The sequence below is a fragment of the Ambystoma mexicanum genome, chromosome 5p (assembly GCF_040938575.1).
Source record: "Ambystoma mexicanum isolate Mex_15411 chromosome 5p, UKY_AmexF1_1, whole genome shotgun sequence".
Classification (NCBI taxonomy): domain Eukaryota; kingdom Metazoa; phylum Chordata; class Amphibia; order Caudata; family Ambystomatidae; genus Ambystoma; species Ambystoma mexicanum.
Genome location: NC_090930.1, coordinates 470338830 through 470362655, shown reverse-complemented (window position 1 = coordinate 470362655; position 23826 = coordinate 470338830). Strand labels below are relative to the sequence as shown.

At 49.5% G+C, this 23826-nt stretch overlaps 1 protein-coding gene across 2 annotated transcripts in view; it reads right to left on the bottom strand.

Annotated features, from left to right (window-relative positions):
• IL13RA2 (interleukin 13 receptor subunit alpha 2) overlaps positions 1-23826 on the bottom strand; it is a 434703-nt gene that overhangs the window by 163860 nt on the left and 247017 nt on the right. For both annotated transcript variants that reach the window (XM_069612879.1, XM_069612880.1), the window contains exon 7: positions 6892-7052. In XM_069612879.1, coding sequence (XP_069468980.1) covers positions 6892-7052 — 161 coding nt within the window. The remainder of the gene's footprint in view (positions 1-6891; positions 7053-23826) is intronic.

Genomic DNA, 23826 nt, shown 5'->3' with positions numbered 1-23826 from the left:
GCCCGGCCCCTCCCCTTCTCACTAAGATTAAAGGCCTTTAGAAATGCAGAACCCTGGTGTGAGGCTACTCCCTATGAATGTGTGTACTCCTTTGATGACTGGGCTTAGGGCAGCTTCCTGCTGTGAGGCTGTCAATGGAGGAGGGTGGTGCCTGCCCTCACAAAGAGATAAAAAAAGAGACATGGCCATTCAGGTGCCTGTCCTGTCATTTACCAGGCTCAACCCGTCTGGCCCGAATACACATCATCTTCCACAGCTGAGCTTGGCTCACAGGAGTTGACACATTTGTGATTTCAAACTGGATGCGGCTGTAATAGTTATGGGAATACCATCCACCATACCCTAACTCAGGTGTGGCTTATATTTAAAGAGTATTTTGCCACCAGGAGGTAGAGCCATAATTATAGGGTTTTGGAGCAGGGCTGCATATCTTAAATGCAGCCCTTCTGCTGCAGAGACTTGGCTGTCACTGCAGCTGTCAAATGGGCACCTGTATCCTCTGAACCTGCTCTGAGCCACTGGCAAGGTAGGCACTGCAAATCAGGGTACTGATGCAGCAGAACACAGACACACCATGCTTTTGGAATGGATCTATGGAATTACCCCCTTCATTGTATTGATCCAATAACAATAAAAAAAGCCAGGACTCCTACATCCTTTGCGAAATGGCAATCCGTCACAGTACCAGTATTGGTTGGGGACTTTGAAGTATACATAGCATTTAAGCTCTTTTATTAAGCATGAAACATGCAGAAAAGGCTGAGTAGAGTAGCTTCTTCAGTTTCCCTGGGGGTAACTTGTAAGACATGAATGTTGCTCAAATGTTTCTCAATCAGGAAAGGTCATATGACCTTCAAACTATTGTCTCTTCCTTGCATCAGATATAACAAGTATGCTTACATGAATTATGATGTCCTCTTTCTATGAGCATGGCTGGTGCACTGGTGCTGTGGTTTGTAAAACTGAGTATTTTCATGTTGCTACCAACTAAAGTTATGCCCACCTACAAATGGTCTCATATATCATATACACCTGTAGTCTATCTTGGAGTGGTACAGTCCTACTTTTTGGATCTACAGTGAACAGATTTGTAGGGGTTACGGCCGTTACGCCATTCTGCGGGACAAGGCTTAATGTCCTGGGAAAGGTTTTAAGATGTGTTTTAACATTATTGACGAATACTGTAAACAAAAGAATGGAAGTGAGGAACCAATTTCATCACTTCCATCAGAAACTTCTAAATATGTATCACCAAAATAAACTGCAAGGTTCGATTTATAACAATGGACAATATATTGTTGTGTTAATAATTTGTGTTCACAGTATTGAATCCTGAAACCAATCTCTAAATCGTACCTACCTATTTCATCATGGACAGTTAAGACAGGCTTAGTTCCCAGCAAATATATTCAGATAATCAAAGGCTGGTGGCTTGATCATCAAACTATCCAGGCAGTCGACAGACTTACCGTCTATGTAATCTACTTCAAGATACATGACTACATAGTTATAAATACCAATTTTAAATAATATATCATGCATACTTTCAAATGTGGTTTCAGATCAATCCATAATTATCTGGAGAGTATGTACGATTGGTTCCATCGAGGATGTAGATTATGAAGGGTAGAGAGTTATCATCATTTTTGTAGATTCGAGCAGGCTCTGTCATTCCTTTCAGAAGGTATGATACTGCTATGTAAAATATCAGTGTGGTTGGACGGCAGATGAGTCATAACCAAACATGGTTAGGTTATTTATATATGTATGGAAGGCTAATAGCATTTCAGTTTAGGAGTATAAATGAGGGGACTTTTGTATGACAATTCACTTCCATAGCCTGGCAGATAAAGTTGATCCACACAGGACACTACATTCCTCTTCATTGGGATCTTAGCCATTTTGCAAGCTCAAATTAACATTCCTCAGATCTTTTACCATGTTCCCGATGAATTGATGATTATGACGAATCAAATTCCGGGGCACCAGTGGTCCAGGGATGAATATCAGTTTCTAAAGTATTAATCAGCCCCACACCTCTAGTACACCAGAAGGGATCGAACAGATTGGAAACACAAGTAAATTATAAATCTCCTTGTCCAATTTTGGTAACGTGGATGGAACAGATGCTAATTTCCGCAAGGTCATGGATCGTTGGTTAGTTGCAACACAGCAAAAATAAAATTATTACCCAATTATTACCCAATTATTATCCAATGATAAAAGGGACTGTACAGTCAAGGTTGTTATAAAAAAAATATCTACTTTATTATTATTATTACAACAGGCAGTTCTAGCACACTACAAAATACAACCCACCCTGTAAAGGAACACAGAGGACAGACAGTTTCACTCAGGAAAGGGATGCACTCTAGATACTGACAGGAGGGTAGTCGATAAAGCTATTTGTCTTAACTGTTCAGCACCAAGGGAGTAAGGGGTCATAAATGTCACTAGCGGCCTTTGGAGAAAGACCAGGGGGACAGAACCACAATGTACCTGCTGTTGAGATGATCTTGATGCTCAACAGCGTCAAGTCGGTTCCAGGATGCTTTGCAGCTCCTGCCACAGAGTTCAAGATGGGAGACAGATGCGGGTATCAGGCGGCAGGCAGTTCAGCAAGCGAGGCTGGATGGATGGCATTAGGCTGGCCTGCACGGTGACTCAGGGTCAAGAATAATTTTCTCTGTGCTGGATGGCATATCTGGAATGCTGGTTGAGGCATCTCGGGCGGCTTTAGTGACTGCAGCGTGACAACAGTCAGGGATGCAGACGGTTGCAGTTCGAGGGCTCTACTGTCTCGAAAATGTCCTTAAAAGATGGATGCTCGTTGATGCTTGTTGCCGCACTCCTCCTAACTTCTTTGCAGGGCTTGTGTCATCTCTTTAGGCAGACGGCCCAAAGCTGAAGAGTGTGTTTGCAGGCAACAGCCTTGTCCTTTGTTCAGAGACTCTCTGGCACTTCCCACCTAGGAAGCTTTCTGGCAGAACCTAGCAGGGCACGCTGTGAGCTGGCTGGGTACCAGTTCTGATGCTGCTGAACGGGTGCTCTGTGTCCGGTATGTCCCTCTGTTCCCTGAGAGATGTTTAGGAGAGGGATCTTGCTTCCCTCTTGGAAACCCTGGCCTGCCTTCACTTACGGAAGCTGTAAGGCAGGCTGTACATTCAACTAGGGTCCAAATGAGTTCTTCTTCTTACTCCTTTCAAAGTCGTCAGATGATCTGCTAAGTGAGGGGCTCAGCCCTCTTTTAAAGCCAAATAGGCCCCAGTGGTTGGTGCAGGCCAAGCCTACCTTAATGAACCAATCCTGGGTCCCCACCAACAATCTTCTGTAATGCTTGAGGTCATAACCAGAGTGCTTTGCAGCAGGAAAGGTAGGGGTGACAACATGTACTACTAAGTCCTACCCTTCTTCCTGTATGGTGTGGATCAAAGTGTCACTCTGGTTAATTGAGCTCTCTGCGGCTCCTGATAAAAGCACAGGTCTCCTTTGAAGATTGTGGCGAGAACAAACTTTCTGTCTCCATCAATTCACATACTTCTTCCCTCTATAAGGGGGTCTCCCTGCAGGGGTTGCCTACTGTAAACAGTTGTCCCAGACAAGACATTCAATGCCCTTTATACAGAGGGGTGGGAGTCAGTCAGTTCAGCGATCAGGCCTATCGTAGGTCTTTTTCAATTAACTTTCATCATAATGCGCTGCCACCAGCAGAATTTAGACCATCGAGAGGGGGATCCATGCAGCCTTTGATATTTTAATTAGGCTTGCCATGGCCGGAGGAGGGTGTTGCCTTCCCCCTTCCTGAGATGTTTTGATGTATGTGGCTGTCACATTCCAGCTACACGTGTCAGGGAGGACTATGTCTGTAGGCTGTGATCCCCCAGAGTACTGTAGGGAAGGCATGGTATCACAAGTATGACACTGATACAATGGGTGCAATTTTATTGAAATTGTGGGGGCTGGAGAAACTCCTACTTTGCCCTATAACTAAGATGGAAGTAGTCTTGACCATCAAATAATAAATAACACAGTCCTAGTGGAGTTAGTTAAATCAAAATGGCATATGCTAACAAAAACGTAATGCCTGACCTATCTCTTGTACAAAAATGTGTAAAAAGGAGGAATGTATGCAAAAGGAAAAATCAGTATTCAAATGATAATGTGGTTGAACCAGCTCTCCTCCCCACGTCAGACCTCACAGAGTATGGCGGTCCCTGTAAACAGGATGACACACTCTGGCTCCGTTTCCAACACAATAAACAGTTCCAACACATGGATCGAGGCCCGTCTGGCCTTCCACGTTAAAGCCGATTTTCCTGACTACCAAAATAATGTTTCAACCAAAAAGTTCACAAAGGTCCCCCTCTGCCAGGCTCAGACCTTTCACCACACAGTTCATGTAAGTCCTCTCTGTCGGGCTCAGACCTATTGTGATAAAGTTCAACACAAACCTGCAATGGGGCTCCCCTCCCCAAGCTTATTGTACTTGGGCACTCCCGCAGTCGGCCTCAGGCCACTTTTGGATGTTTAAGATTTTTGAATGTGCGTGGATTTCTTTACAGACCACCACTAGACCTCTTCGACTCAAAGTTCATGCATTAACTTTCACTTTTCCCCTCTCTAGGAATGAATCTTCTTTATTTCACTTTTGCTGTTTATTCACTTTATCGCTTTAACCAATGTACCTTTCACTGACACTTTCGAGTAGGCTTCTTCCTTTCACCGGACCACTCAGTTACTTAGTATCGCTGATTTCACAGCTGTCCTATACATCAAAGTTCACTCACAGGTCTGCCTTTCTTTGCATCTCATCCACACGCGTGCAGCCTTCACTTGTGATATACTGTTGCTATTTCAAACGTTAACACACACCGGTCTCTCTGGTCGCTTGCCAACTCACAGACTGTGTGCGTCTGCCAACTCACAGACTGTGTGTGTCTCTTTCAGAATTTGGCAATCTCTGATTCACAGATCAAGGTTAGTACCACTGGCTTGGTCTCGCCTCCCCAACTCTGCCGTTCACCCGGGAGGCTTGCTGTCGTCCTTGAAAACCAGTGCAGTCTTTGCTTCCAAGATCTAGCCTTCTCCACGTGTCTTTCGGGGCCTGTCGGAGGCAACAACCTTCAGTAGGGAATTCTTGGGGTTGTCAACCCGCAGCTCTCATCCCTTGGTCCGTCGTTCTGCTCCAGTAGGTTTGCCTTCATCCCAGAAGCCTTGCTCTTACTCATGTTTCACCTTGCTCAGAGTGTGTCTTTGGTTTCTGCCTTTTATTCGTGTGAGGAGAGCTAATTAGTATCAGGTGTCAAGTGCCTGACTTTGCCTGACCCGATTAGCGGGACATGCCCAGTACGATGTGTGAAAGTTAATATCGTTATTCTCAGTCACCCTTTTCCTTGGTCCAGTGTTTGTGTAAAAAGGGGGCAGGGAGTTGGGACCTCAGAGAAGCCTAAAAAATAGGATGGATTTGATAAACAAAATAGGGGGGAATACTGCATCTCATCATCGGCTGCCTCACCCTCACTCCCTGAACACCCCTCACCCACGTGATCCTCCCACATTGGTCCACCCCCAGGATCTGGATCCAAAAGTGCTGGCCATGTCCTAACCATCTGGTTAACAAGTTCCTGAGGTCAAGTGGGTGAGACACCCTTTGGTTTCCCACAGTAGACATGACTATGGGCCTCATTAGAGGTCCGGCGGTAACCCTGCCAGTGCTACCGGTGGGTTGCCGCCGGACCCCTAAAAAATTACTGGCGCCTGACTTCCTGGTGCCACTGGGCTATTCCAAGTCTGGCGGCCGGGAAGTCAAGCACCGGTAATTTCGTTAATACCCATTTGAATTCCTCACAATGAGTCAATCCCAAAATGCACTGAATAAGATTATAAGAATCCTCATTTATTACGTCTTTAAAATGATTATTTTCATTGTTTTTGTCAGAGCTTTTAATTGGTTATTAATGTTTCAAATAAACTATTTTTGATTAGAACCCGGAAGGACTGACATTCCATCGTCTTTAATTTCACGGTTATATATAAAGTAGAGGTTAGTATGTCTTGTTTATTTTATTAGAATTGTGATCAGGAGCATGAATAAAAATAGATGTTCATTGCCAGTGTGCTTCAGCTCCCACCGCATGAGGGTTATATAGAGATTGAGTTTGTAACAGCATAATTTGTAGTGGTTCATTAGCAGGTGCTCTTAACATCTGATTCATTTCTTTAAGTTTTCAGATATAAAAAACGCAGCAGTACTGAAGATGTCTTAACACTGAAGGTGTGATAACAACAAACCTCTAACTCTCATTCATGCTATACCATTTCTCAACTTTCCTAACTATTCTAGAACTAGTGTGAAAGCCTATGTACATGGGCCAAAGTGAGTGAGGAGAGGCATTTTCATGGTATGACTGCAACGTGCAAACATAGGTTATCAGTGGGAAAAAGGATACAGTGTTAATTCACACAGTAGGACCACTAATTATTTCCTACGGGCAAATGCTCCCTCTAGTGGTGACAACAGGCTGCAAATGACTGCATCAGACAAAAGTACATATTTCCTAGGCAACAGCTTATTTTCTAAGGCAACTGTTACCTGTAGCGGTGACAAAACACAAAGGGAGCAGTCTCGTCTGCGCATGAATGCATCTGACAAACATCCATCTGGCCCTTTATTAAATTGTATTATATGGGAGCAACAATGTACACAAGTAAGGTACTGCACTTAGAAAAAACTGTTAAATGTCACAAAAAGGTTAAAAGAAATATAGAAAAGTGAGTGTTGTATTAAGTACCTTTGGTAACCCTATTTAAACAATGCACTCTGCAAAAAAGAATTGCCCACTGGTTCTGTTGGGATATTTTCTATCAATACTGGTACAAATTATTTCATACCTTCCAGGTAACTTTATCTTCTGTAATGTGAGTCTCATATTCCAAACATTGAGGAGGGACCTTGCCTTCTGGTGGGTGCCACTCGATAACGGCGGTTTGTGAATACCTCCACTCCGATTGGGACAAGGTCACATTTACATGTTCCGGAGGATATGGCTTGACTAAAGAGAAAGAAAAGGGACAGATCAAGACGTACCGGTTATCGTTATCTCGGTTTGATAAAAAGGAGAAGAAAAAAACAAATCATTATCTTTGATTGTTCCTTCAGATCTTGTATTATGAGGGTTTACCACAGAGTAGCTGTTTCATACAGTTCACTTACATACCTCTTTCTGATCTCATTGGTTATCTTTATTTTTGGTCACACATTTAATACATAGAACCAAGAATTAATATACCTAAGATTAAGGGTACAAGATAACATGTCTACAAGGCAATTGTTGTTTGATATTTTAATGCAGTTATATATATAACTTAAATCTAAAGGTACATAAGCAATTACCAAAACCAGCTCGAGACAATTAAATCATCTTTCACAGAGAACTGGAATGATCCACTTCTATTCCGTTTAATGATGCACACGTTTTAATCGACTCCAATACACGTTAGACGGGTTTTTCCAATGTTTTAGACTGATCTTTATTTTGTTTCCAATGTTGCAGCATGTAGTCTTTGTAATCCTCAGTATGCTATGTTGGCTTCGTATAAGCGTCAGGACCCTGAGCTTACGTATTTGTGATGTGGCCAGGAGCATTTGTGTACTAGAGTTTGGAACCTGAATCCTTTTCTAGCAGATAGCAGAAGCCAGGGTATTTTCTTAGCAATGGTGTGGACTTTTTTTTTTGGGTCTGAAAGTCCCATGCCGCTGTGACCTTCCAACAGATGCTTCAGAATACTTCTACCTCACTCTTCTACATCACTGGTGAGGTACTTCCATTCTACATTCCACCAGGCCCACACACTGGTGGTAGCCCACCGACCTCGCAGTAAACACATATTAAAATACACAACATTGCACTTGTCAAACTAATGACACAATATCTGGGGAGGTGAGGGGGGTGGAATGAGATATGGCAACACACACTTAGTAGTACCACCCTCATAATAACATCTCCCTTCCTTGCTCACTGTTCACTGCTCATACTTTTGGGTTCCTTCATCTTCGCCACTCTACCTAAACTCCACACCTGACCACCATCAATCCTCACAGCACCTTACCTTTGCCACTTGTAGCGGCTCTCTGTACGGGGTATCATCATCTTTCCCTTCACAACCCCTTTCTTTATCCTCGCCCAATCAGCAACATGAATATCCATGCTCCTACACTCACACGACACAGAGATTTTTCTTTCTTCTGATCCACTCTTAGTCTCATGTCCTCCCCGTCGACCTTGGTTACTGTGGTCCTCTCCAGCCATGGAGGACATACGTTAGCATGTCCCTTCTTTCCCCTGATCATCTCTAAAGGCATTTATTTGCCCACCACCTCGAATCGAGCAGTCAAGGGCTCACGATGGACTGTTTAGTTCTCACTCTGGGCAATGCTGAATGGGCATCCCACAAGCGAGGCAGGGTAACTGCTGTTACCATCGGCAGCTGGGAGAGGGGCAGCCCCAACCTCCCCGCGCCTGCTCCTCTCCTCCCCCCAGCTACGGAGACACGCAGTCTCGGCAGCACAAAAGCCACGGAAGGGTAAGGTGCGAACAGTCATCGCACCCTTCCTCCAAACAGCAAGGTGCTAAGCGCCATAAGGAAAACAACCGTCAGACAGGGCCCAGGTTCAAAAGATCTGCCCCCACCAGGGGGTCAGACAGTCGGCTATCCGGCCGGGGGCTGCGACAACAGCAGCCCCCACCACATACACAACAAAGACTATGAATGAGAGCAGCATGCTCAGAGTAAACACAATCTGTTTGTCGACCCTGAACGGGGACCCAAGCAAACAGGAGGTTCACTGTTTACTCAGTGTCTTCCAAATCTTCTTGCTTCTTTACCACGGAGCCCGCCCACCCTACAAAAAGGGGAGAATAACAAAAAGAAGTACAAGGCACTGTACGGTGCCCACAACAAGTTGTGGGACACAAGAAGGCGGCACGGGTCCGAGGGGGTAACCTCAGGACCCGGTGCCCAAAAGTATGATACCATCATGATATGTGATATTGTTATTGCCATAACCCATATCTGTCCAATAAAATCCTACGGCCTTTTATTGCCAACACTTGATACAAGTTGTGAGCCTATCATTATGGGTGAGGTTTTGGGGTTCGGCCATTACTAATACATGCATATGGGTTCAGCAGTTATTTAAATGCGCATGAGCACAGAACATGAAATATGCATTTCTGTTTTTTTTTTTAAGTTGGGCTGCTCAAGTATGTGCATCTGGATTTTGTTTTTTGAATGTCAATGCTTGCAGCAAGGGACGGCGGTTCAGCGAACCCCAGATGAAAGATATCCTTGTGTGTGCAGCTGTGTTGCTTTGTTGATTCCGTTTTTTTTGTTGTTGCTTCCAGCGATGCACCATGGAGCATGTTTCCCAGTTGATACACATACTGCAAAGCTGGATATAGTTTCCTTTGCACCATGGTCTGTGGTTTCACTTGCTATATGCCATAGCTTTCATTTGCATTATGTTGTTATATGGGATATTCTAGCCCTGCCAGCTGACTCCAATGTATCAGGCTTCCAGAACCACAATGCATTGCTTCTTTAAAAATATTTTCGAAAAGGACTGCAATTACCAGCATGCATTTCCTCACTTCAGCCCCAAGTAAATGTTTTGGTTCTAGAAAATACTTTTGAGTAATCATATATTGTTACCAAATAATATCAATTTATGTTTGAACGGAAGGGCCTATTTTTTCTCCATCTTGTTCCAGGGAACCATGGACTCAAGATGGACTGTTGTGATGGCACTACTGCAATACTGATGGATGCCAGGAGGCATGAAATACGCACATAAAGGGGGCCTGGACTTGGTTTGCTGAAACGAAATGCATTTGTTTTTTCGTTTGCATATGGAAAGAAATGTTGTCTGTGCAGAGACGTACCACATCTAAACGTTACTTGTTTGAGGAATTCGACTGCGTGTCTTGTGAAAACGAATCTTTTGTAGACAAACCAGTGGTCGAAGTGGTCGGGGGCGGTGTTCCTCTGCTTCTTTTAATTACGTTTTACTGTTCCTATACTTTTTATTTTAAAAAGGAATCGTTCCGGAATGGTTTCATTTTAAAATAAACGTGTGGGAAAAAGTTTAAACTTACACTTTCAGTACACTGCACTGAACGTTCACAAACAGCAGGGGCATTTGTTTGGGGGCTTGTATTGTACATAGGAGGGGGGCGTGGCAATGGGGTTTGTGATGAACTGGGGTAGGCCAGTAGGGAACATAGTTCCACTACTTCTATTCATACACTTCGACACTGAGACAAACGATATTTCAAGGCACTGTGATTGAAAGATCACCGTCTTCTCATTGAAAGTCGCAGGTGTTTGACCCGAGGTACAGATAAGCAGGAACTGAATGAAAAACATAAAGAGGTCTCACAAGTGTAAATGTAAATCTAGTTTAAATTGCTTCCATAACAAGCATTGGCAAACCCAATAGTTTTGGCGTATCTAAGTTGTTTATTGCATTTCACATTTAGCATGGAGGGAAGGAATGTGGATGGCCCAAATGAAGGATCAAGTGACAGTGCAAATGTGGGGAAGAAGGGACAGGGCAGTGGGGGGGTGTTGGGGGTCGCCATCCGCGCCCCCGATGCGGTCCCGCAAGCCCCACAACAGACAGCACACGGAGACACGGTGTTGTTCGTTCGGGCTTCCCGGTCGCTCTCCTGCGGCCGGGAACGCCCCCTTTATTTAAACACCACGCGGCGGCGTGACGCGTCACGCCGCCGCGTTCGCCCGTCATCGGGCAACGCCACACTCCTCCTTTTCCGGGAGGATCAACAAACATTGCAAACTCGTCAGCTTTATTAACTTAAACCCACACTTATAAAAACTTCACTGCACACCCAAACTCGTGGACCCCTTTAATGACAGCCACCCCCATTCGGATCCCCAGACTCAGGTGCCATCTGCCCCACAACATAGTCACTGAGGTAGGCGGGCTTCCCACGCCCAGGTCTCTGGGGGTACCTCCGGCCTACCTCTGCCACTTGATGCCCCTCGGCTCCTTCACCTCGGATGGGAGACTCCGGCACTTCGGCCGGGAAACTGTCATTGAACAACGTGTAGGGGGGTCAGGCTCAGGGGGGGTTTCAGTTCGCGAATCACCCAACTTCTTAAAGAAACTAACGTTCCGGGTGACGGCCGACCTGCCGTCCGAGGCCGTGATCATGGAACCCTTCACCGCCACCACGTCCAGGGGGTCGGGTTCGTAGGGGAGTGAGAGTTTGCCCTGGGGACGTCTATTCCGGATTAAAACCTCATCCCCTGGCTCAAGACTCTGTGGTTGGAGGCCCCGTCGTAGATTTTCCTGCTCAATCCGAAGCCGTCTTTCACTCTCAACACGATTATCATCGATGACCCCTGGTTCCCTGTCCCCCACTTCCGGCAGCAGTCCTCGGGGGCACCTCTGGAACAACACCTCCGCCGGGGCCACTCCAGTGGCGGCGTGGGGAGTGGTGCGATACACACGGAGAAACTGGTACAGGGCCCGTTGTAGTGATTGGCCTTGTCCCTGAGCAATTCTGAATATTTTGTTCAAGGTCCGCATGAGTCTCTCGGCATCCCCATTGGCCCGGGGCCACAGGGGGGACACCTTCCGGTGATGTACTCCACAGCTCTCCATCAGCTCAGAGAATCTCTCACTTTGAAACGGTGAACCATTGTCGGAACAGAGCGTGTGTGGAAAACCATGGGCCGCAAATATTTTCTCAACGGCGATCACCACATGTTCGAATGCTACGGACTCCACGAACTCAACCTCTGGATATCTGGAGTATTCATCTATGATCACCAGGAAATGGGTCCCCACCGATGTCGAGCCAAAGTCCGCATGGACGATCTCCCACGGCCTCGTGCCCCGGGGCATGGCCTGAATGGCGGGCTCCCGTTGGAGGGGGGATGCCGCTTGACACCACACACATGCGGCCACAAACTCGTCGACCTTCCTCTCGAGCTCGGGAAACCAAACCTTCAAACGGAGTCGCGCCTTGGTCTTGGCAGCTCCTTGATGACCATGGTGTGCAAGGCTGATTACCTCAAGAACCTTTGACTGTGGAACGACAATGCGGTCCCCCCGGAGCAGCAGCCCTGAGTTAGAGAAGGATAGCTCTTCCTTGACCTTCCACAACTGTTCCAGGCATGCTCTCGCTCCTGGCGTGCGTCCAGCCCCGGCCTCCAGCACGGACTTCCAGGACCCACTGTGCATGGCTTGTTTCAGAATTCGGAAGCACTCATCTCCTGCGGCGGCGACTTCCAGTTCTTCTATGGACATCGCGTTTGGTGTTGCCGCCTCCACGACCATGCGTATGTGACTGTCAGTTTCCTCTTCACAGGCCTCGTCCTCCTCTCCCCCACTCGCTCCAGGATGGCGGGATAGATAGTCCGCCGCATTGTTAGCTCCTGGTCTGTAAACAAGTGTTACGGAGTATTCCAGTAGGGCCAGCATCCATCTCTCGATCCTTGCCGGGGGTTTAGATGAGGACCCCGCCAGTATTGGGATCAGTGGCTTGTGGTCTGTCACCACCGTCACCGGGTGCCCCAGCACGTAGAGCCGGAAATGGCGGCAGCCCCACAACACCGCTAGAGCCTCCCGTTCGATTTGGGAGTATCTCTGTTCCGTGTCCGTGAGAGCCCTGCTGGCGTACGCCACGGGCTTGATGGTCCCAGTGATATCAATTTGGGTCAACACAGCGCCCAGCCCGAAAGGGCTCGCGTCTACCACAATTTCGGACTCCAGCGCTGGGTCGAAGAATGCCATCGTATCCTCCCTGGCGAGGGCACCTTTGATGTCGTCGAAGGCAGCTTGTTCCAGTGGGCCCCAGTGCCACAGCGTGTCCTTCTTGGTGAGCGCCCGGAGGGGTTCCGATCTTGAGGCCAGACTTTGGATGAACCGCCCACAGTATGTGACCATACCTAGGAAGCTCCTCACCTCCGTGACAGACTCAGGTGCTTTCGCCGCCTTAATGTCTTGGACTTTCTTTGGATCTGGCGATACCCCACCCTCCTTAAATATGAATCCAAAGAACTCGATCGACGAGCGGAGGAACTCACATTTTTCCCGGTGAAGGGTGAGGCCCAGCGACAGGAGACGCTCCAGGGTCTTGTCCAGTCTCTGCATGTGGTCCGCTTCGGTCCTGGCAAACACCAGAATGTCATCACTTATATTCAGGACGCCCTCCAGATCTGCCAGCGCGCCCCTGATGATATTCTGGAATACCTCGGCGGCCGATGACACTCCAAAGCTCAGCCGCTTGTACCGGTACAATCCCCGATGGGTGGTGAAGGTCGTAATGTACCGGGACTCAGGGTGGAGTACGACTTGATGGTAGCCCGCTCGGAGGTCCAGCTTGGAGAATACGCGAGCCCCTTGAACCTCCGCAATAATGTCATCAATAGTCGGTGTAAGGTGCCGCTCCCTTCGGATGGCCTTATTGGGGAGCCTCATGTCGACGCAAATGCGTACTGAGTCAGGTTGCTTGGGCTTTCTGGCAACCACGATCGGGGACACCCACGGTGTCGGGCCCTCCACTTTCTCGATGATGTCGAGTTGTACCAAATTGTCTAGCTCTTTGTCCACAAGTTCTCTGAGGTGGAATGGCACTCTGCGGTGTTTCAGCGCCACCGGTTGCACGGACTCGTCAATATGCAATCGGATCGGTTCTCCAGCCATCTTGCCGATCCCCTTGAAGAGCTTGGCATAGCGGTCTAGGAGGTCGCTGATGTCCTCTCGGTGCACGGCGTACGCAAATTTTACGATTCCCAACGCCTCCGCAGCCGCACAACTGAGCAAGGTGTTGCTACTGATTGGTGTTACGTAGAATCGAGCCTTGATGTGCGACCCATCATGTTCCACCTGCGCTATAAATGCCCCGTCCAGTGGTATGGGATCTTGACCACCAAACGCAAATATGCGGGCCCTCGGCGTTACCAAAACTGGGGGAGGCCTGAGAGAGTCATAATGTTCCCTGGCCATCACATTGACCGAGGCACCTGTGTCCACCAGGACTGGGACCGGGGCGTTGTTGATCCCTACAATACACCGTGGTTGCCTTCTGCTCTTTCCTTTAAGCATCCCCACGCTCGAGATGATGAATATGTTTTCCTCGTCCTCTTCATCCGCCACCTCCGCCCGAGGATCACCTTCACCCTGTTCCACCTGGGCTACGCTGGGCTGCTGGTATTGGCGAGGGGCCCATATCCTAGCCTGACCTCTCGGCACCATCACGGGCAGGGCGGCCCGGCACACCCTCGAGAAATGATCTGCCAGTCCGCATCTTCCACAGACCTTTCCGGCCGCCGGGCACTCCGCGGTATGAGGGAGGTCGTAGCCACACTTTTGGCATGACTCACCGGCTCTCCCTGCCCTGTCTCTGGGTCCTCCGCCTGGACGCCTCACTCCTCGCCCACCTCGCCACACGGCACACACCTCCTCCGACCTCACTGATCGAGATCCAGACTCCATCTTGACGGCCCTGGCCTCCGCTACCTCATGGCACCGGCCTAGTTCCAGTATGCGCTGTAGCGTGATACCGGGCTCCCGGAGGATTTGTCTCCTGAGTTTTCCGGAAGAACATGCTTGAATGAGCATAGTGCGCATCATGTCGTCCGCATCACCCCATGCACATCCCAGAGAGAGACGGCGTAGGCGACCATAGAAAGTGTCTAGCGTCTCTTCCTCCTTCTGTTTGGCCGAGAGCATGATAAACCTCTCATAGTCCGCGTTGGCGAGGGGGATAAAATGATTCAGGAGTGCCGCTTTGGCCGCATCATATGTGTTGTTGGCAGGCGTCAGGGACTCAAAAATGTCTTGGACTGCCGACCCAGCCGAGTACAGCATAGTGGCAATTCGGCTGTCGTCATCCGTTACGTGTGCCGCCCTGAAATACATGTCCAGACGACTCACCCATCTCCTCCATCGAGGCCCCATGCTTGAGGGCGGACCCGATGCATCAAACTCCGGGATGGGCTGCAGAGCTGCATGTGCGATGGGCACCGGGAGTTGAGCCATGATGGGGGGTGCAGGTTGACCCAGTGGCCGACCTGGTGTTGCAGCAGCAGGCTGTTGGTTGGTCAGCGGGGCAGTCACCTGGCTCTGATCCCGGGGCTGCGACGTTAATGAAGAGTCACTGTCAGCACCATCCGATTCATCCATGGACTTGAGCGCACAGGCACCCCCAGCCACAGCGTTGGGGGCCGCAACTCAGACCCACCTGATGATGAAGGAGACGAAAAAGAATGCACAGCACACTGATGATGAGGGTGATGAAGAAAATTGCATGCAGCCACTGTGTCATGTCCCTTCCAACTCAGAAAGTTCCAAAAATTAAGCCTGGAGCATTGGATTGGTATCAGGCAAGCCCAGTCATGGCAATCCTTCTCCGGGCTTCTACACGACGTGTGAGTCCCAGGAAAACTCAAAAAACCATATCACAGGTATGGGCGTGCAGATGGAGCTGTCCGCTCCTGATGTGTCCAAAAATTAGGCCCATAAAGTGATTCCGCTCCGAACCGGAGCCTTCGAAATATTTATGGCCTTCAAACAAAATGGCCGCCGGCCGCGTGTGCGTCCTCGCGACCCGGCCTTGATCGGAGCGAATCTTCGATCCGCTCCCACGAGAAAAATTGTGATGAATACATTCACCGCCGGGCCCGGGTCTCCTCTACACCTCGTCGCCACTGTTGGGGGTCGCCATCCGCGCCCCCGATGCGGTCCCGCAAGCCCCACAACAGACAGCACACGGAGACACGGTGTTGTTCGTTCGGGCTTCCCGGTCGCTCTCCTGCGGCCGGGAACGCCCCCTTTATTTAAACACCACGCGGCGGCGTGACGCGTCACGCCGCCGCGTTCGCCCGTCATCGGGCAACGCCACAGGGGGGGGCAGAGAGACAGCACAAAGGGGAGCTTATCCATGCAGGCCAACCCTCAAGATTTTGGCAGGAGACTCCCTAATTCTAGCCCCAATGCATTCCTATAGGAAAATGTATGTCTCACGATTTCTCCCAGGTGCGTCGAAATGTTGCCATGTATGCTGATCGGCAGCGCCAGAGGAGGAAAGGAGCGAAGACGCAAGGAGGAAGGAGTAACAGCGCGGGGGGGGGGAGCTCCGTGCCAACGGTCGTTAGCTCTTGAATGCCGCACAATGCCTCGGAACTGCTTCACTCTCCCAGGCGAGCGTGCACCAACTCACTCTGCACATGGAAGCAACTCTTTCCATGCATCGACAAGCGGTCCTTTTCTGCAGTCACTTTTTGATATGGAATGGCCAGTCCTGCAGCACCGCACTCCCAGGTTCCTCTTCACACCGCCTCTCCCGCTCCGAGGTGTTTGTCTACTTTGCTTGTGCTCCTGTTTTCAGAAAGGGGGTCCTGGGGGGGACGCGGAGCGTTTACCCCCAGGGTTATTTTGACGCTGCACAGGCCAGCGAGGTGGCCAGCGCGTAGTGCGCCACTCCCAGGGAGTATTTAAGGGTCAGGGAAGGTTCGGGAAGCAGGCGACGGTTGGGGACTTGAGATTGACAAGTCCTGTCGCCTGCTCCCGAGCCTTCCCTGAGTTTTGGGCCTGGTTAGGGGCTTTTTTGTGTGCAGGTGAGGAGTAGAGGGTAGTTAGAGATGAGTGGTTAGGCAGGCAGTTAGTTTTAAAAAAAGTGTGTATTTTGGAGGTATCGTAAATAAGTTACTTCCAAGTTTTACCTTCTGTTATTTCTCTGTTTTTCGCTCCCTGTGATCAGCGCGGAGTGTTCAGGGGCTGGAGTGATCAGGTGTGGGAAGTTTTTTCTTTTTGTTTTTTCGTGCTTAGTCCTCTTCGGTCCCTCTGGGTGCTGCAGGCTGGGTCTTCAGCCCGTTACGGGCTAAGTGTTTAATTTATTATATTATTGGGCTGTGTTTATTGTCCCAGCTCCGTAGGAAGCCCGTGGTTCAGCGGCCGTTTATGGCCCCTCATGAATCTTTCGAGCTACGCTTTGCTTTGAAGCAGTAGCTTCTGTCGGACGTGGGTAGGAGGTGCGGTCCGTTTAAAGGGACCGTTCTGTTTTTCTTATCACGCTTGTCAGTGTGTCCTGTTCCCTGTTTATAGCCATTTATTAAACAGTTGATTTCTGTCCAAAGTGTTGTTCTGGTGTTTCTTTCTGTGCGGTTTTCTTTAGTATGCTCAGGTTTTGGGGTAGGGCACTCTAAGAAGGGGGTATTTTATGGGGCAGATACTATTAATAAATAAATAAATAAATAATTTTGTTTATAGATTAGTTAGCTGTTTTCTATTAATTTTACATGTGGTACTTTGTAGGGTTAATTATTCTTCAGGTAGTCCTTAATTTTATAGCCCATTCCGTTTTATTTTGTGGACTTTTCATTTTTGGGGGTATTTCCACGGGTAGGTCTGGCTCGTGGATTTAGGGTAGATAGTTGAACTGCAAAGCGGCGTATTTGGCTGCACAGCTTTAGTTTAGGTCATAATGGTGGGACAAGGAGCTAGCAAAAAGGGCTTGGTGGATGCCAAGGCGCTAAGGGAGGCTTTAGAAATTATTAGCAGGGCATCTAAGGCCCAGCTTGAAGGGGCGGTAGTGGAAGTTACGGGGGAAGGGGAGGTAAGTGGGGACAGGCCGCCGCATAGAGAAGCGGCAGATGGGGCCTCTACCCCTGCGGCGGGTAGAGGGGAGGCATGGGAATCTAGGGGTAGAAAGTTAAGGAGGGAGAGTGATAGGAGTGCATCCAGGGGAGAAATGCATTTGGGTGGGGAGCCAGTCAGGGTGGGGGTTAATAATTACCAGGAGGAGGGGAGGGATGTCAGGAGTGTACGAAAAGGGGCAAGTCAAGACAGCAGGGTCAGTGGGGGTGATGGGGTGCAGAGTGGGGCAGTTGGACAGAGGGGCAAAGGAGGAAAATACCTGTGGAAGAGTGCAGGTGGGAGAAGGAGAGAGCGGTCCTCATCAATTAGTGAGGTTAGGGTGTGGCGCGGAACGGCCCCCCCTGCCAAAAGGAGGTCAGGCAGAGGGCGCTGCGCAGCTCCCGTTTTTATGGACGATGAAGATGGAGAGGGTTTAGGAATGGCCCCTTCTCGGTCGGCGCGAGGAGAGTCTAGAGGGTGCAGCATGGCCCCTAGCGATGAGGATCACAGGGTGGAAGAGTGCACACCTCGCCCGAGAGAAGAGGACCAGGAAGCGGTTTCTGCGGCCCCACCGAGAAGACGTCAAAGGAGTGGCGGGGCGGACGCCCCGGGCTTGCAAGAAGAGGATCAACTCAACACGAGCATGAGCTTGCATCAACAATGGTATTTAAGGGGTGATGAAGCGAGATGGGAGGATTATGTGGGGCAGTGGGAGGAAGAAGGTTATAGGGCCGGAGGGGGGAGGAGAGAAGGAGTTTGAGGTGGGATTGGGAAAGACAAGAGCAGGGCGGTCGGGGGGCAAGAGGTCGGGGGAACAATTGGCTGGGTGAGACTGCTGACATGTTTTGTCCCCGCAGTAGGCGCCCGTTAAGAAAAGAGATGAAGAGCATCGGAGTGGAGGCCAGACCGTAGACGAGCAGTGTGGAAAGAGGTGAGCAGGAAAGAGAATGGTCAAAAACATGGCAGGGGGGATACAAGAACACGGGCAGGGATCGAAGGATCTGGTTTCCAAGGGGTAAGGAGAGAGGTTGGTGTACAGGCTATTGGAGCCTTAGGGGATGAGAAGGGCAATTGTTTGGTGGAGGTTAAAACCGACAAGGTGGTGGAGCCATTGGCGCTCGAGGTACAGGTCGCAAAAGAAAAGGAGGTTAAAGTGAAGGGCAAGGGGAAAAAACTACCCTACATGGGTATCACAAAACCTTAGGGGGCGCACTTGATGGCAGCGACCAGGGATAAAATTCAGGTGGGGCAATTTTTGGATGTTTTTAAGCTGCTCCATAGGGAAGTGAGAGAAAAGGAGGGGGCTAAGGAAGAAGAGAGGGAACTGGCTTCGCGCCCATGGGTCCCAGTGACAATTGAAAATTGGACATCAGCATTTATTATTTACGCCAGTGTATATTGTGAGAAATTCCCAGAGCGAAGCGTGGCTTTGCTAAAATATATGGATGTAATTAGGAAGGCATTTATGTGTTTTGGGGGCTTTTTTTGAGTGCGGTATGATGAGGAGTTTAGAGCAAGGTTGGCGGAAGAAAAAGTCAGGCGGTTTGGGGGGAGATTGTGTAACGCTCACCTAGTATCCACGTGGACGTCACTCAGCCTGTTCTGACCTCTTACGACCTCAAACCCCCCCTGGAGGCTATTCAACTGGAGATTGGGCCTGAAACACAGGATTGGTAGAGTTTAACTCCCTATTGTCTCTGTGTGCTTGAACCCCTTCTTCCCCGGGGTCCAACCCTTCCCTTTGATCCACAGCTCACCTTGTTTTCTTGGATAGTGTGCTCTCCGTCCGGCTTTCAGCGCAGGGGCGCGTTGATTGATGTGGGCTCATTGCTGCCTAGTTACTTCACTGGCAAGAGTCTGACAGGTAAGTATAATTAGTCTTTTGAACAGTTTTCTAACTTCGTTCCTTTCCTTCCTTAGATGATGGCCGGCGTCTGGGGATGGCGGTGTGCTGCTGAGATGAGTAGCGCTGAAGGTGAGTGAAAGCGCGATGCGCGATGCACCCCTTTTGTATTTGTATTGAACTGAGTTCTTTTTCTGTGTCTTTTAGGTGCCGCGACGTTTTCAGAGTAGATGCAGGATATGAAGAACAAATGCGGTGGGTAAGCGCGATATGCGGCGCCTCTAGATGTTTCCACGCTAACCTGGAGTGTCTTTTCCCTCTTGCAGATGGATGAGAAGTTCCGAAGACAGACTTCCCCCAGAGCGGCTGGGATTCAGGTAAGCGTTTGAAGCTCGTACAGTATTTAAAAATAAGCGAAGATTTGCAGAATGCTTACTGCCTTTTTTTCTGCTCTTTTCCCTTTTCCTTAGGAAGCGGCGTGCTGGGATGGGAATGACACCGCCGAAGATGCCCGCAGAACAGAAGGAGCGATGAATGATGGGCAGAAGCACCGCAAGGTAAGGCTGTTCCTAACGGTGTTCTTGTTCTTGTAGGAGCTGAGCGCAGAAGAAAGATGCAGGCCTACTGGAGACCGATCCGAACACGGTGAGTGTCACGCTGCAGGTGCAGAAAACGCAAATCATGTTTCTCAGCCTGGGTGTGGCTTAAATAGTGTCTGGGTATCCCAGGTGTCTCTAGGCTGAACCACACCCAAAAGACTAGACCGCACATGCAGTTCTGGGAACCAAACTATGTGGGGGCATCCATCTTGTCCCCATCAATGCACTACAAGTCCAATCCCCAATGTTTTCCTATGGCAGTGAGTGAGTCTGGTGCCACAAGCGCCAAGTCTGACTCCAAGTGGGTCTTTGGAGGGATGGAGTGGCCCTTGAGGGCCATGTAGGTTATTGTGGCCTGGCTCCAGCCTGACATTTTGGAGGGCTGGGGACATGAGGGGCAGGAATCATGACAGATAGATATGGTTCTCTGGTTGCAATGGATGGCGCTGACGAGGCCAGCTCCAACGGTACACACGGCAAGCGGCTTACCCTTGCCTTACCGGCCCTTTCTTGGTCACCCCGCCCCAGAAGGGGTGGGGGTAGGAGGCAGGGGTCAGCCCTCAGCAGCATGTTGGGCTTTCAATAAAGAAGGCTGCACAAGGTGGATGTGCTAATTTAAACACAAGTGCAGCAGGTTTGCGGGTCGGCATCCGGTTACAGATTGTTTTCAGGCAGGGGACAGTGGGTCAGGGTGAGGAACGGGGCAAGGAGGTGGGGGGGAAGGACCGCATTCCAGTTAAAGTGGGGTGTTCTGGTAGGTAGGGTTCAGTTTATCAGAAAAGGAGGGGGGCACAAGGTTTGATGAGAGGTTTTGGGGCGATCAAAGGGGGTAGGAGAGGGGTGAGGAGGAAAACGCTTAAGTAGGGCTGCGGGGGCCGCATGGGGGATGTAACTGGAAAATGTTAAGGGGTAGTGGCCGTCGTTTGGAGGGCATGGACGACGGTGGCGAAGCCCTCACGCTTGCCGCACGACATGGTGAGTAAGCTTTAGGCCGCATGGACGGGGGTGCGGGAGCGCCTCTGGTGCAGCAGGGGGAAGTGATGAGATGGGTCTGCATGGACGGGGTGCACTATGGCCCCTGGCGCAGCTGGGGGAAAAAATGGAGCAATGAAGCAAGGTGATGGAAGAGTAATTCATATGGAATGGACTGCATGGATGGGGGCGGAGGTTTGGCCCCTGGTGCAGCGGTAGAGAGGAGCAAGGAAGAAAAGGGTCCTGCATGGACGGGATGCACAAGGGCCCCTGGTGCAGGTGGGAAACATGGGGTAATGGACGCAAGGAGCTGGAAGATTAAGTTATATGAAATGGACGGCATGGACGGGGCGCAGGTTTGGCCCCTGGTGCAGTGGCGGAGAGGAGTAATAAAGAAAAGGGCCTGCATGGACGGGGGTGCACGTGGGCCCCCGGTGCAGGGTGGGCAACACAGGACCATAGTAGGAAGGTGAGGGATGGTGGGGGGCAAGGGTGAACAGGAGGGTAATAGGATAGAGGAGAAAGGGGGGTCTACGTGGGATTACGACATTGTTTAAAGGATAGGTGTGAAAGGTGCGAAATATAGGGGACAGGTAGGAGTAGACCAGGGGTGTTTCCGTAGAGGGATAAGGAGATGGCCAAGGGATGCGGGGGTTCCTGAGGAAGGGTTACTAATGGTGTGGGAAAGGTTAGGAGTGTGGAATTTATTGATTTAGGATCAGTAAGATTCCTGAAAATAGCTGGTTGGGGCTTATCGTTTCATAAGGTGAAGACTTTAGGTCAGTGTAGGTCTAGGAAGTACAGGGTATATTAGGGCTTGGGGAAAAGGGGGCTGTTTGAAATACGGTCAGGGGTCTGGGGAGGGCGGGATATGATGGGGTGGTCATGAATGGAAAGTGACATTGTAATTTCTGTTTCAGACGCTGCCCGGATTTCGGGGGAGGCGCTGCAGCCTTGGTTTGTGGGCCACGCTTTTGTTAAGTGGGCAGGGAAGGAGGAAGAGGAAAGGGTTTTTTGGTAGGCAATTGGGTTGCAGCTACAAAGTGGCATTGGTAAGATGGTTTGGTTTAGGGGGGTTCTGCTGGGAACAGCTGCTGCCTATGTTGGAGGGGTTGAGTGAACTCTAGGGGTCTCCGGAGGGGGTGTTCATTCTTGCAGGGTGAAAATGTCTGTGTAAAGAGATACAGGTGGGGCTCTCCTTAGAAACATGAAAAGGGATTTGCTAGGGGCTCAACATGTGTAGTTTGGACTAAGTTGTTACCATGGTGAGTTTGGAGGGGAACGAGAAGTGAGGGAGCGTTAGATCGGGCAAGGAAGGGGATAAACAGAGAGTTGGTAAGGTTTTGTGCCTCGACGGCGGTACAGGTTGGGGCCACAATGAAATGGTTTATGAAGGCTTCATGATATTTAGAGAGGATGGTGTCCATTTGTCCGTTTTTGGAAATACTCATTAGTTGTCGGAATTTACCTGGTTGCGGGAGATAGGGTAAAGAGTTGGAAGTAGAAAGGAATGGTGGGGGGTGGGGCAGAAATAACACCTCGGGGGGAGGGTTTTTCTGGTGCCGGGGGCATGGCCCCTTTAGATGGTGGGGAAGCACAATGGGGGAATGGCGTGGGAAAGGATGGGGGTGGTGCTGTTTGCACAAACGGGCTACCCCGGGGAACAGGTATTGAACCTGAAGGGGCATGGCCCCGGAGAGAAAACGGGTTGCCGTGAGAATTGGTAAGGAGATGGTAGGGACCAAGGGATGGTTAGGGAGGAAGTGGATGTATGTATTTATTTATTTATTTATTTATTTATTTAATTAGTTAATTGTTGGGGAAAATAAAGTGTTAATAATTAATTGGTTGTTTAAAAGAGTTTGTTAGTCTGTAAGGCCAGGGAGCCAGGTAAGCGGTTATTTGTAAGCTTTGACCTGTCACATTAAAGCAACCTTTTTCACTCTAAACAAGTCTGGGTTTTTCCGCAGTAAGTCAAAAGGGGGGCCCCGGGGGAAATGCAAATCGCTTCCCCCCGGGGTTATTTTGACGCTGCACAGGCCAGCGAGGTGGCCTGCGCGTAGAGCGTCACTCCCAGGGGGTATTTAATGGTCAGGGAAGGTTCGAGAAGCAGGTGACGGTTGGGGACTTGAGATTGACCCGCCCGCCCGCCCCCTGTTTTGGGTTGTTCCAGGGACCTGGTTTTAATTTTCTGGGGGTGGGGAGGCCTCTTTTAATTTGGTTTCTTCTGGGTTATTCTTTCTTCAAATATTACTGGGGTTTTTGAGTTTCTGTTCAAGGTTTGTATGGTTTCGGTAGTTTTGTGTGACAGGTTGGGGCACTAGTTTTGAAGTTGTGATGTATAATATCTGTTGCTGATGTGGCAGGTCAGACTGGCTGCAGGTCATAGGAAAGAAGAGATTGGTGTGGAGGGGAGTTTGTTATGGGTCGGGAAATGTTTGGTTGGCGGGGGCATGGCCCCTTTTGATGTGGGGGGAGGGAAGCACAATGGGGGAATGGCACGGGAAAGGATGGGGGTGGTGCTGTTTGCACAAACGGGCTATCCTGGGGGAACAGGTATTGAACCTGAAGGGGCATGGCCCCGGGGAGAAAACGGGATGCCTTGAGAATTGGTAAGGAGACGGTAGGGACCAAGGGATGTTAGGGAAGAAGTGGATTTTGTTTATTTAATTAATTATTTAATTGTTGGGGAAATTAATGTGGTAATTATTAATTGGTTGTTTAAAAGAGTTTGTTAGTCTGTAAGG